The sequence below is a fragment of the Triticum dicoccoides genome, unplaced genomic scaffold (genome assembly GCF_002162155.2).
Source record: "Triticum dicoccoides isolate Atlit2015 ecotype Zavitan unplaced genomic scaffold, WEW_v2.0 scaffold44278, whole genome shotgun sequence".
Lineage (NCBI taxonomy): Eukaryota > Viridiplantae > Streptophyta > Magnoliopsida > Poales > Poaceae > Triticum > Triticum dicoccoides.
In genome coordinates, this window is record NW_021272791.1 from 16387 (window position 1) to 29839 (window position 13453).

Sequence of the window (13453 nt, forward strand, 5' to 3'; positions counted from 1 at the left end):
CCCCGCCACATTGCCACCACCAAGCGCCGTTCATGGGCAGCCCCGCCGCCGTGAGGGACGCCGCCCCACGGGCAGCAGGCGCCAGCCACCGGCGAAACTCCGCCGCGCGCCACCGGCTGCCGCGAAATCGCCATCTACCGCCGCGAGATCTGTGCGAGAATGACGAGGACGCCCCGCCGCCACCTTCCCTGGGGACCACGCGGGCTTCGCTGGTGTCCCCTCCGGCGGCGGCGAAGCAGGGAAGGAGCGGGGAGGGGCGGCTGGCGGCGAGGTTTAGGGTTTCCCCCGTGCGCCAGAGGCGACGCGCGGGGGACGAGGCTTCGCCCAAGCGATTGAGCGGGGAGGGCAGTACTAGCAGGTTCGGTCGGATCCTGCATTTGCTACAGCCGATTGGTCCAACTTGTTCCCTTTCACGACGCTACATCATTTGCATGTGGCCAAGTCAGACCACTGCCCGACTTTGTTGACAAACCAAGCAGCAGCTTCGGACTAGAGATCAAATAATCCTAATTTTGTTCGTTATGAGATGATGTGGGAAAGACATGAAGAGTTTCTACCGCTGCTTGAGCAAGTTTGGGTCAGGGGCAAAGCTGACATGGTTGGAGAGATCACTGACAAACTATGAGCCACGGCCGGTGCAATCATGGCCTGGGGATCAACATCGTTTGGGGCAGTGCTGCATGAACAAAGGAAGCTCTGTTGGACGTGCGGAACGTGCGGGATGCACTGGTGCAGTCGGGTGCATCGGATGCGCGCGGGATGTGCGGGAGGGTCCGTGGCCGTTGGTGTGACTGCGTAAAGACTGAACTTGGCCGTGCAATTAGCTAGGAGTAGTTAGCTGCATGGTCAATGGTGTGGCCGTTGAGGATATACTGTCCACGCATTGGATATGGACCTGCATGCAGTAGGTGGTTAGTGCATGGAATTAGTTGGGTTAGTGGGCGAGCACGGTGGCCTGGTTAGTGGGTGCGTCTACCTCTTGTATATAAGTCAGGTGAGTCAGTGAGAAAAAGAGGCCGAGAGGGCTGAAGCAGAAACTATGTAGCCAGCGTATTCACCAAGGGGAAGAGCCTCTGGGCAAAGCTTTCTAGGCTCCTCCTTGGTACATGCGTGTGTGTGTCTGTGTGTGTGAGTTTCTCCTTCTTGTGTGTTCTTGAGGGAAACAAAGAAAGGAGAGAGTTATGTGAGGCAGCTCGAGGAAGAAGAAACGGCTCTAAGAGGAGGCAGCGCCAATAACTGGCATCAGAGCGACCAGGTTCGAGGGGCATCCGCAGCGCGCGCGGCGAGCGCGGCGGACATGGAGGCATCGGTTGAGGTGCGTGGAGAGTCCGCGACGATGTAGTGTGATGCCGTGCGCGCGACGAGCAGCGGCGGTCGCGGAGGCGAGGAGGTCGCCGAGGACCTGCGTGGTGGCGTCGAGGACATGGCGGCTCGGCGTGACGACCATGGAGGCGCAGTGGCACGGGGCATGGAGATGCGGCCTGTCGGCGGAGGCCGCAGCGGCGCGGTGCTATGTCATGAAGCGGCGTCCGGGAAGACTTGCATTTGAGCGTGATGGCTTCGATGACGTTTGTCGCCGAGGGACGCCAGGCGTGTGTCGCCGGCAGAGAAGGAGCTCGACGTATGCCGCAGTAGACGACGAAGCAAGCACGGTAGTGACCGGTGTCAATGTGCCAGGTCGAGTCCGCGGTCGTGGCGACATCGATGACGGGAGCTACCCCAACTCCGATGACGGCGATGTCGTGGCTTAGAGGTGAGTGTTGGAATAAGCCACGGCGTCTGGTGCGGTCGGGCTCGTCGGGCTCGTCGATCGTGTCGGATGCACGCGGGACGTGCGGGATGCACTGGTGCGGTCGAACAAGTTGGGTGCGCGGGACGTGCATGAAACAACGGCTGTGTGCATGCTGGTTTGGTAGGGTCCGTGGCCGTTGGTGTGGCTGTGTAAAGACTGAACTTGACCGTGCAATTAGCTATGAGTAGTTAGCTGCATGGTCAATGGTGTGGCTGTTGAGGATATACTGTCCACGCACTGGATATGGACCTGCATGCAGTACGTGGTTAGTGCATGGAATCAGTTGTGTTAGTGACCGAGCATGGTGGCCAGGTTAGTGGGTGCGTCTACCTCCTGTGTATATCAGTCAGTGAGAAAAAAGAGGGCGAGAGGGCTGAGGCAGAAACAATGTAGCCAGCGCATTCACCAAGGGGAAGAGCCTTTGGGCAAAGCTTTCTAGGCTCCTCCTTGGTATATGCGCGCGTGTGTGTGCCTGTGTGTGTGAGTTTCTCCTTCTTGTGTGTTCCTGAGGGAAACAAAGACAGGAGAGAGTTGTGTGATGCAGCTCGAGGAAGAAGAAGCGGCGCTGCGAGAAGGCGGCGCCAACAATTGGCATCAAAGTGACCAGGTTCGAGGGGCCGCCGTGGTGTGCGGCAGCGTCCGCGGCGTGAGGCGGACATGGAGGCATCGGTTGCGGTGCGCGGATTGTCCGCGGCGATGCAGTGTGATGCCGTGCGCGCGACGAGCAGCGACGGTCGCGGAGGACCTGCGTGGTGGCTCAGAGGCCGCGGCGGCTCGACGCGACCACCGTGGAGACGCAGTGGCGCGTGGCATCGAGATGCGACGCGTCGGCGAAGGCCGCAACAGCGCAGTGCTACGTCATGAAGCGACGTCCGAGAAGACTTGTGTTTGAGCGTGATGGCATCGACGACGTTTGTCGCCGAGGGACACCAGGCGTGTGTCGCCGGCGGAGGAGAAGCTTGGCGTATGTCTCCGGAGACGATGAAGCAAGCACGGTGCTGACCGACGTCAGCGTGCCAGGTCGAGTCCGCGGTCGTGGCGACATCGATGACGGGAGCTATCTCAACTCCGACGACGGCGAGGTTGTGGCTTAGGGGAGTGAGTGTTGGAATAAGCCACGGCGTCTAGTGCGGTCGGGCTCGTCTGATGCATCTGATGTGCGCGATACGTGTGGGATGCACTGGTGCGATCAGGCGCGTCGGGTGCGCGCGCGACACAACGGCGGTGTGCATGCTAGTTTGGCAGGGTCCATGGCCGTTGGTATGGCTGCTGAAAGACTGAACTTGGTCGTGCAATTAGCTAGGAGTAGTTAGCTGCATGATCAATGGTGTGGCCATTGAGGATATATTATCCACGCACTGGATATGGACCTGCATGTAGTATGTTATTAGTGCATGGAATTAGTTGGGTTAGTGGCCGAGCATGGTGGCCAGGTTAGTGGGTGATTAGTGCATGGAATTAGTTAGGTTAGTGGCCGAGCATGGTGGCCAGGTTAGTGGGTGCGTCTACCTCCTGTGTATATAAGTCAGTTGAGTCAGTGAGAAAAAGAGGCCAAGAGGGCTGAGGCAGAAACAATGTAGCCAGCGTATTCACCAAGGGGAAGAGCCTTTGGGCAAAGCTTTCTAGGCTCCTCCTTGGTACATGTGTGTGTGCGTGAGTTTCTCCTTCTTGTGTGTTCTTGAGGAAACAAAGAAATGAGAGAGTTGTGTGAGGCAGCTCCAGGAAGAAAAAGCGGCGCTGCGAGAAGGCGGCGCCAACAAGCTCCACAAGCGACTTGGAGAGCTGCGTATTCACCCAGCTTATCTTTGGTCATCTTATGAGGAGATAAAGGTTGAAGGACGCATCACCGAGCTCTTCTTCCGTGAAGAGGTGATGTGGTGGTAGCGATCACTGATCCAGTGGTTGGCATTGATGTTTCTTCTAGGGACTAGGGGCTCTGGCGACTAGGGGCTCTGGCGACAATGGCGCCGGGGTCTTCGACTCCGGCCAGCGCACGCGCCTCCGGTGATCACCGGAGGGTGGGTGGGCGATTCTGGGCTCTTGCAGATGCTGACAGCGGAGATGACGAGGACGACGGCAGGCGCTCCGGCGGCTCGACGGCCTACTCGCCAACTCCCTCAGATACGATCTGTGAAGCTTTTACTACGGGCTACGATGAGGATGAGGTGGCCGAGATCGTGGAGACGGTCGTCCCTCCCGAGGATCCGGCGAGGAACGGCTTGCGTCCCGGAGAGAAGTTGGAGCTGCTCGGGCGTTTCGTCCATCGGAGGACGGCGGCGACCGCATCTCGGCCATGGAAGGGCCCTATTCCCAAGGTAAGTTTACCCAAGCTTATTGTTTTCGATTTGGTTGCGCCGGAGGCGTGGACGGTTGTGGTCAGAAGGAGGAAGAAGGGTTGCCGTGCTGCGGCCGGCAGGCAGCAGGCGGCGCCGGCGGCATCGATCAGGATCGCGGCGGCGAGGGCCGTGCGTTTGAATTCCTTGATTGGCGCGTGTGGGCCACCGGTGGCTACTGGGCCTGCTTCGGCTGGGTATGTGGCCCAGTGCGAAGAGGCTGTAGTTGGGCCGGGTCCGGTCAGACTGGAAAAGGATGGTGTCGAGGCTGTATCGATCGACGACGTTAGAGACGCATGCAGCGATCGATCGGTTTCCTCCTCCTGCAACTCGCGTCGTAGGGTTTTGGTTCGGCGTACTCCACATTGGCGGGCGGATCCTGGCGGTCGTGCTCGTCGCATTCCTCCGCTAGAGTCCATGGCTGGACGTGGCGCAGCGGTGAAGAGACCGGCCGCGCCCCCTGGGGCGGGCCGCGCTGGGGCCGCGTCTCTGTCGGGCGGTGGCCGTGGAGTGGTGCCTTCGGCTGCGCCGCCGCCGGCTGCTGCCTCCGGCCGGGGTACCCTGCTCCCTGGTGCTGGCCGTGGCGCGGTGCCCCCGGCGCTGCCGACGGTCGGGCGAGGAGGCGCGTTGGCGGGTGCGGCCGTGAGGCGTGGCGCCACGGCGCCTGCCGGCGCTCGCGTGCCGGTGCCTGCAGCTTCTGGTTTGGCGCCTGGTCGTGGTGGGCTGGCTGGTGGTGCTGCTGGTCGGGGCGGCACGGCGCCTAAGCCGCCAACGACGGGGGCGCTGGGGTCAGTGGGACATCAGCCTAGGCCAGCACCGCCACCTCACTTCGTCACCAAACCTACGTCTGGTGCTAATGCCGCGCCTCGGGGACAATGGGGAGCCGATGGTTTCGACGCCTATGGGGCAGGTGTGCACCGTGGATCGTCGTCGACAGGCGGTGGTCGAGGTTATGCTTGGCAGAGCGACGGTTCGGCAGAGCGACCGTTCCTGGGTCCCCAGGGTGGCTTTGTTGAGGGTGCTTCTGGCCCGGAGCCTAGACAGCAATGTGGCTTCTGTGGACATCGTGGTGGTCGGGGAGGGCGAGGGGGACAGTACCGTCCACGTCCACCGCCACCACCTGTTGTTGTCGAGCAGACGACAGATAGCGGGGCTGCCGAGGAGCCAGTGTTGACCAGTCACGCTATGGAGGTGGTGACGGCTCTTGCTACTATTCCGGTTCCTGAGAACTAGGGTATGACTGATGTGTCCGTAGAGATGATGGACAGGACTGAGTCTGATAGGGCGTCCAAGTTGGCGCGCAGGAAGGAAAAGATGCTTTGTTATCGTTGCAGAGACAAGGGCCACTTCATTGCGGAGTGTGTGGTCCGGTTATGTGATACCTGCGGTAAACTGGCACACGACTCTGGGGATTGTCCGTTACTGCGCGATCAGGCACCGTCACTCATGATGTATGTAGTTTACTGTGCTGAGCTAACTTTTTTCGAGTCTCCGACTAAGCGTGAGGTTTCTGACGAGTCCCCGAGTCTGACCACGGGGATTGTCAAGGTCACCAGAGGGGAGGTGTCTGAGACACAGATCGTGTAGAGGCTTCGAGAGTTGGCCCCTGGGGATTTCCAGTGGGACCTTGTTAGTCTTGATGATAAGATGTTCATGGTTGAGTTCCCTTCCGTGGAGGATCTGCAGAGGTTGTTGAGTTTTGGGATGTGTAAGGTGCCGGGTACTGATGGCATCCTTGAGTTTCAGGAACGGAAGCTTGTTGAGCCTCAGGGCAAACCGCTTACGCAGGCGTCGTTGCGTTTTTTCGGGGGCCCCTCTATGCCGCTGCAGGATGCTCGGGTTGTGGCCAGCATGGGCATTCTAGTGGGGAAGCCTGAGCGTGTGGACATGGCTTTCACCAGAGCTCACGGGATTGCTCGGGTTCTGGTCAGTATTCTGAACGTTGAGTATGTGCCGGAAGTGGTTAAGTGGGCTTATCAAGGCAGGATTTATAATCTAGTTATTGAGTTTGAGGATGAGAGCCTTCTAGCTGCATCGGCTCACGAGTCTGACGTTGATATGCACGAGGGTGACGGTGGCGCGGGAGTACAGGAGCCGCCGGTCGAGGACTCTGGACGACAGCTGTCCAAGGGGCCGGGGTGCGAGACCGCGACGACCGGGGATGGAGCTGCCCAACCCTCCTTGGTGCCTTCGACGACTCTGAGATTTTGGTCCTTCGAGCCCTCTTCTGCACCACCGAGGTTGTGGAGTGATCGGGTCGAGTCCGACGAGGCTTTTGAGCTCGCGTTGCCTGCTTTGGGGTTTCAGGATGCTGTGGATACGAGTCCTGGGGATCTTGGGGTTCCAGCACTTTCGGTCTGGGGGAGGAGGAGGTGAGTCGGCAGGTGGCCACTCCCTCTTCTGCTCAGCACGTGGTTCCCCCTCAGGAGAGGATGCAGCTTCTCGTGCCTGGCGTGTCGGGAGGAGCCCTGGGGCAGGCGGCCTCGGATCGCTCTCTTTCTGCTGAGGAAGGGGATGCAGGGCAGGTGGCTCCAGTGTCCTTTTCTTCGTTGGGAGGAGGTCTGGGGCAGGAGGCCTCGGATATCTCTTCTCCCGTTGCGTCTTCCTTTCGGTTGGTGTCGGCTTTGCCTTCGGGAGAGAGCTCGGGGAAGGTGGCCTCGGAGCTTTCTCCTCCTAAGGCGCCTGTGGTGTTGGCTTCTCCGGTGCTGAGTGGGAAGCGAGGGCAGGCGGCCCTTGTTCTGCCTCCACCACCCTCGCTGCTGGCCCCGTCTTGTGGGGCGCGCCAGGCGTCTGAGATTTTGGTGCGTGTCTGTCCACCTTCTGCCGAGGCTGTGGGGGAGCACGTGCAGGTGGATCGGCCAGCTGGTTAGGGTGAGGCAGGAGGCCGGACCCCAACCGCGATCTCTCGGGAGGAGGTCATTGCGTTTGCCGGGATTCAGGATCCGATGTCTTAGGGGCGCCGGGTGAGTGGCCGTCTCCAGGCACAGCCGGATGTGGATGACATTCAGCAGGGGTGCACCATGAGGGCGGCCAAGCTTCGTGACGTGGAGGTCACTACTAGTATGTCGGTCAATACTTCTAATTCCATTTTGTATTTTTCAAATGATGAGATTGTTGATAATGCAAATCAATTAGGAGTTTCGCTGGGTAGTAATGGCACTGAAATTTCTAATTCTATTAATGATCTTCTGGATCTAGAGGCTGAGCGGGCCTTAGAGATGATTCGTAATATTGCGGGTGTTAAACCCATGAGTGATTCTGAGGTTGATGCGCTCGGGGTCAGGGTGCTCGACAATTTTTGTGCGGATCTTATGCCACCTAGGTCTGAGGCGGAAGTAGAGGAAGATTCTACTGAGATAGTTTTGGCTAGCCCCTCTGACACTGGTTGTGAGGACCTGTTGTAGCGTCAAACTGTCCCCAAGCGCAAGTGGAAACGGAAGGTGTACCCGGTGTCCACAGTGTGTAGGAGTGCTAGGATTCGTACGGCAAAAAAAATCCATGATGAACTATGAAAGGAATCTTTTGGAATAGCAGAGGTCTAAAGGACTTGGCTAAAAGAAGGTTTCTTGCTGAGGCGTCTGTCGAGCATCACTTAGATTTTATCGCTCTATCAGAGACGGGTAGAGATAATTTTGCACCTCAATTTCTAAATACTTTGTCGGGGGGTATAGATTTTGATTGGCATTGCTTGCCGCCGTGAGGGAGATCGGGTGGAATCTTACTCGGCGTTAGGTGCGAAACGCTTGAGGTTCGCAGTGTGGTTATGGGTGACTTTGCAGTCAAGTTCCGGGTGCGATCAAAGGAAGATGGGTTTAATTGGGCTCTGGTTGCGGTATATGGGGCTCCGCAGCCCGAGCTCAAGCCCGAGTTCTTGGCTGATCTCGTTCGGATTTGTGGTTCCGAGCAGTTGCCTATCCTGGTGGGGGTGATTTCAATATAATTAGAAGGCGTGAGGATAAGAACAATGATAACTTTGACGGCAGATGGTCGTTCATGTTCAATACTATCATTGAAAGTTTGAACCTGAGAGAAATTGAGCTCTCGGGTAGAAAATTCACTTGGGCTAACGCGCTGCCAAATCCGACATATGAGAAGTTGGATCGAGTGTTGGCCAGTGTCGATTGGGAACAAAAGTTTCCTCTAGTAACAGTTTAGGCCCTGTCCCGTGGTATTTCTGACCACACGTCGTTATTTGTGGACTCTGGTGAACCCTCCCACCTGGGGAACAAGGATGTGTTCTCCTTTGAGATGGCTTGGTTTGAACGTGAAGGCTTGCTTGATCTTGTGGCTAGAGAGGTGGCTAAGGATTCAGGAGGGAAGACTGCGCTTCAGCGCTGGCAGAATAAGATTAGGCACTTGAGGAGTTTCCTGCATGGATGGGCTAAGCATCTTAGCAGGATTTATAAGGTCAAAAAGGAAAGGGTCCTTTCCCTTATTCAGTCCCTGGATGTAAAAGCAGAAACCACGATACTGCCGGCCGCGGAGCTTCATGCCAAGCTTGACGCGGAATTGAGGCTGAAAGAACTTCTTAGGGAAGAAGAGTTGAAGTGGGCGTTGCGGGCCAAGGTCCGGCGAGTAGTCCAGGGGGACGCGAACACTCAATTCTTTCACATGATCGCTAATGGTAAGCATCGAAAGAAGAGGATCTTTCAGCTTGAGCAAGATGAGGGTACAATTGCAGGACAGGAAAACCTAAAATTGTACATCACCGAGTACTATAAGCAGCTGTTTGGCCCTCCAGAAAAGAACTGTGTGTCTCTGGATGAGTCCAGGGTTGAGGATGTTCCTCAGCTCACAGCGGTGGAGAATGATATTCTTACGGCTCCTTTCTCCGAGAAAGAGGTACTTGAGGCCATTTCGCAAATGAAAAATAACAAGGCGCCGGGCCCCGATGGATTTCCAGCGGAGTTTTATAAGAAATGTTGGCATATCATTAAAGGGGATTTGTTGCCTTTGTTCAATGATCTGTTTGCTGGACAACTTCATCTTTTTCAGCTAAATTTTGGAACGATCACCCTACTTCCTAAAAAAACAGAGGCTGTGAGAATTGAGCAATTCAGGCCAATCTGTCTTCTTAATGTTAGTTTCAAAATTTTCACTAAGGTCGGGACCAATAGGCTCACACAGATCACGCATGCTGTTGTGCAGCCTACCCAAACTGCTTTCATGCCGGACAGGAACATCCTTGAGGGGGTAGTGGTCCTTCATGAAACACTCCATGAAATCCACACGAAAAAGCTGGATGGGGTTGTTTTCAAAGTGGATTTAGGAAAAGCGTATGACAAAGTCAAATGGCCATTTCTTCAACAGGCCTTACGCATGAAGGGTTTTGATGAGGCTTGGCGACGCCAGGTAGAATCCTTTACGTAAAAAGGAAGTGTTGGAATTAAAGTTAATGATGATATAGGGCATTATTTCCAGACACACAAAGGCCTGAGGGCAAGGAGATCCAATGTCCCCTATTTTGTTCTACATTGTGGTTGACATGTTGGCAATTCTCATAGGCAGGGCAAAGGAGGCCGGTCAGGTAGGTGGCTTGGTGCCTAACCTAGTTGATGGGGGTGTGTCCATTCTGCAATACGCTGATGATACAATCATCTTTACGGATCATGACTTGGCAAAAACGAGAAACATGAAGCTGGTGTTGTGCTTATTTGAAAAATTGTCCGATTTAAAGATTAACTTTCATAAAAGCGAGTTGTTCTGCTTTGGTAGGGCCAAGGAGGAACAAGAGGCTTATAGGCAATTGTTTGGATGTGAATTAGGGGCTTTACCTTTTACTTACCTAGGTATACCCATTCACCATCGTAAACTCACGAACAGAGAGTGGAAATGCATCGAAGATCGGTTCGAAAAGAAACTTAGTTGCTGGAAGGGCAAACTTATGTCTTATGGAGGCAGGTTAATTCTTATTAATTCCGTGCTCACAAGTATGCTGATGTTCCTACAATCTTTCTTTGAGGTTCCAGTTGGGGTTAGGAAAAGGCTGGACTTCTATCGATCAAGATTTTTTTGGCAGAGTGATGATCTTAAGAGAAAGTATATACTCGCCAAGTGGGGTGTTATTTGTCGACCAAAGGATCAAGGGGGGTTGGGTATCGAGAATCTTGAGGTCAAGAACAGATGCCTGCTTAGTAAGTGGTTGTATAAGCTATCAGTTGAGACTGGCGCAACTTGGGCACAGATTCTCCGTAACAAGTATCGTCATTCCAAAACTTTGTCACAGGTGATAGTGAGACCAACTGATTCGCCGTTTTGGAAGGGGCTTATGAGAGTTAAGGCAACCTTCTTTAATAGAACAAAGTTTATTGTCGGAGATGACAACGATACTCGTTTCTGGAAGGACACTTGGCTTGGTGATACATCATTGGCATTACAGTACCCAACTCTGTATCGTATTGTCCATCGCCGTGATGCGCTAGTGGCAACGATTATGCAGTCCATTCCCCTTAATATCCAGTTTAGGAGGGTGCTTGTTGGTGATAGATGGGAAGCTTGGTTTCATCTGGTGCGTAGACTGATGGAAGTCCAGCTACATCATCAGCCCGATCAGTTGTGTTGGAAACTTACTAGGTCTGGACAATTTACCGTTAAGTCGATGTACATCGATGTTATTAACTCGAGTGTCATTCCTAGCTCCAAACATGTGTGGAAAGTCAAAGTTCCTTTGAAAATTAAAGTGTTTACGTGGTTTGTCCATAAACAGGTCATTTTAACAAAGGACAACTTGGTTAAGCGCAATTGGACAGGATCTACTAGGTGTAGTTTCTGTGATCGGGATGAGACCATTAAGCATCTCTTCTTTGAGTGCCCGTTGGCGAGAATTTTGTGGCGCTCCGTGCAAATTGCCTTTAACATTACTCCTCCGAGTTCGGTCGGGTCGTTATTTGGAACATGGCTGGATGGGATAGAGTCCGATACAGCTAGACACATTCGTGTAGGAGTTTGTGCGTTGTTATGGGCAATTTGGAACTGCAGAAATGATTTGGTTTTTAAAAGAATAACTACTATTCATTTTTTGCAGGTTGTATTCCGTGCTACGGCGCTGATCCGTATGTGGTCCCTTCTCACTCCGACGGAGGCCAGGGAGCGTTTGGTTACTGGATCTGTCCGGTGGGAGATGGTAGCGCGGGATATGTTCAACCGGTTTGGATGGCGGTCATGTAATAGGATAGGCAATTAGTTTTCCTATCTTTATTTTGCCAGCCGGTTGTGGCTTTATGGCCTTTTCTTGTTTTAGCGTCGAGGCTCTATGTGAGCTCGCCTTTATTTTGTTTCAATACTCTATGAAATTGTTGAACCTTTTTTATTTATCTAAGTGACCGTATGCATCGTTCTGATGCAGAGGCCGGTGAGTCCCCTCTTTTCGAAGAAAAAAAGTGGTTGGCATTAGGAGACAGAAATACTCTTATTTTTCAACAGAAAGCCTCCAACAGTCCGAAGAAAAGCCTTCAACCCCCGAAATTAAAAACGACACTCTTCTCCTTTATAGCTATATAAATAGGCACAATCCACTACTTATTTTTTCTAGCCATACAACTATGCCACATCAGCAAGTCATACATAAAATGTACAAGTTACATATTTTTCATTACTATATCCATGCAACATTGTCATGCGTCATCATTAGTTCATTAATGTAAGTCATTAGTTTTTTTTTGCACTAAGAATTGTGCTCTAATGGACACAGTATATGTGTTGGGCACTTGGAGCATACATATATAGTTGATCCTCCACCAACATGTGAAATGGAACCCTTTCAAGTACAATATATATCTTCACCTTTATATATCATTTTTATATGATTCATATATTAAAGTGTAATCGAAAGCATACTGTTACATTTTATTTTCATTAGTTTTAGTGGTTTATGTAGCACATTATTATGCATTTCCTTTAACAAGATCACCACAACAATGTGCGGGGTATCATCTACTTATACAAATACATGGACTCTGATGCCTTACTTTAAAAAAATACAAATTGCACACAACTTATCTGAAAATTATCCACTTGCACTTAATGTGCAACATTATTAGCGATCTCACAACGACTTCAAGAAAATAAGAATTATATAAATGGTTTTAGATGAAGATCGCCTTTCAACGTGTAGTAGGAGCTAGACCGAGACCCACCGTTGGCATCCTCAGTTCCGTCCCAAATCCAGCCTTCTTGCTCACATCAGTGGATTGCCCACTGGCATAAGCATTATAATTCCAGCTCGAGTAATCATTCTTGCTGCCACCATTGTCAAAGTCATGGGTGCGCTCCTCCTCGAGCTCCACACACTCCTGTAGTTGCGCAACAACGTCGGCCATGGTGGGCCGCTGCGTTGATGTCTGGGCAGTGCATTTGAGTGCAATCTCCGCCACCTTCCAAACGCCATTGACATTGTAACTGCCATGCATTCGTGCGTCCACCACACCCTTTATGTTGCCTCTCGCTAGACGCTGTTGGACCCAATGGATAATGTTCATGGGCTCCGGATCTGAGAGGATGGCCGGCTTTCCAGTGACCAGCTCTAGCAATACCACACCAAAACTGTATACATCGCTCTTGGTCGTGGGTTTCGCTGTCGCCTGGTATTCTGGATCAACATATCCGGGTGTACCAACAATTGTATTTGTTGAAATGTAATTTCCATTGTGGTGATCGAAGGCCTTGGACATGCCGAAATCTGCGACCTTGGCCTCCATTCTAGCATTCAACAAGATGTTGGTGGCCTTGACATCCCTATGGATAATAGGCGGGTTGCACCCCTTGTGCAGATACTCCAACCCTACACGTCACAAGACCAGCCAACCATAAGATTCTGGAAACAAGACGTGCATCCGACAGCACAAAGTGCCTCCAAAGAATTCAAAGGCTAGAATATTGTTCTCTTCTATTGTACAAAAAAAGCAACAACAATAGGCTGATTTGAGCAAGAACCGTGTGCAGATTCAAGTGCGATTCGAAGCCTCTGCCTCCAAGGTAAACTTTGATTGCTTCCTGCAAACACAATAACACCATGACTCCCAGATTAGTATACAATAGTTCAGACGCGGATGACCTGCATATTTGCGTATGTGCTATATTATTTCATGTGAGTCAAAAGCTACTTTTTTTTGCCATTCAGAATTGGTATTCATACCAGCAATGTGTTCTTGCAGGGTTCCTTGTGACATGTGCTCACACACAAGAGCCATATATTCCCCATCCTTGCAGTAACCAATCATATTCACAAGATTCTTGTGATGAATCCGGGTTAGAATCTGAGCCTCCACAAGCATATCAAATTATCAGATGGGAATCACACATTTGTGCCGACAGTTGAAGACATGTGCTG

At 52.6% G+C, this 13453-nt stretch overlaps 1 protein-coding gene across 1 annotated transcript in view; it reads right to left on the bottom strand.

Moving 5' to 3' along the window:
* Window positions 1-12059: 12059 nt before the first annotated feature.
* LOC119346612 (putative leucine-rich repeat receptor-like protein kinase At2g19210) overlaps window positions 12060-13453 on the bottom strand; it is a 14465-nt gene continuing 13071 nt past the window's right edge. The window contains exons 6-8 of the mRNA XM_037615881.1: window positions 13259-13379; window positions 13057-13116; window positions 12060-12904 (exon numbers count right to left, since the gene is read on the bottom strand). Coding sequence (XP_037471778.1) covers window positions 12228-12904; window positions 13057-13116; window positions 13259-13379 — 858 coding nt within the window. The 3' untranslated portion in view covers window positions 12060-12227. The remainder of the gene's footprint in view (window positions 12905-13056; window positions 13117-13258; window positions 13380-13453) is intronic.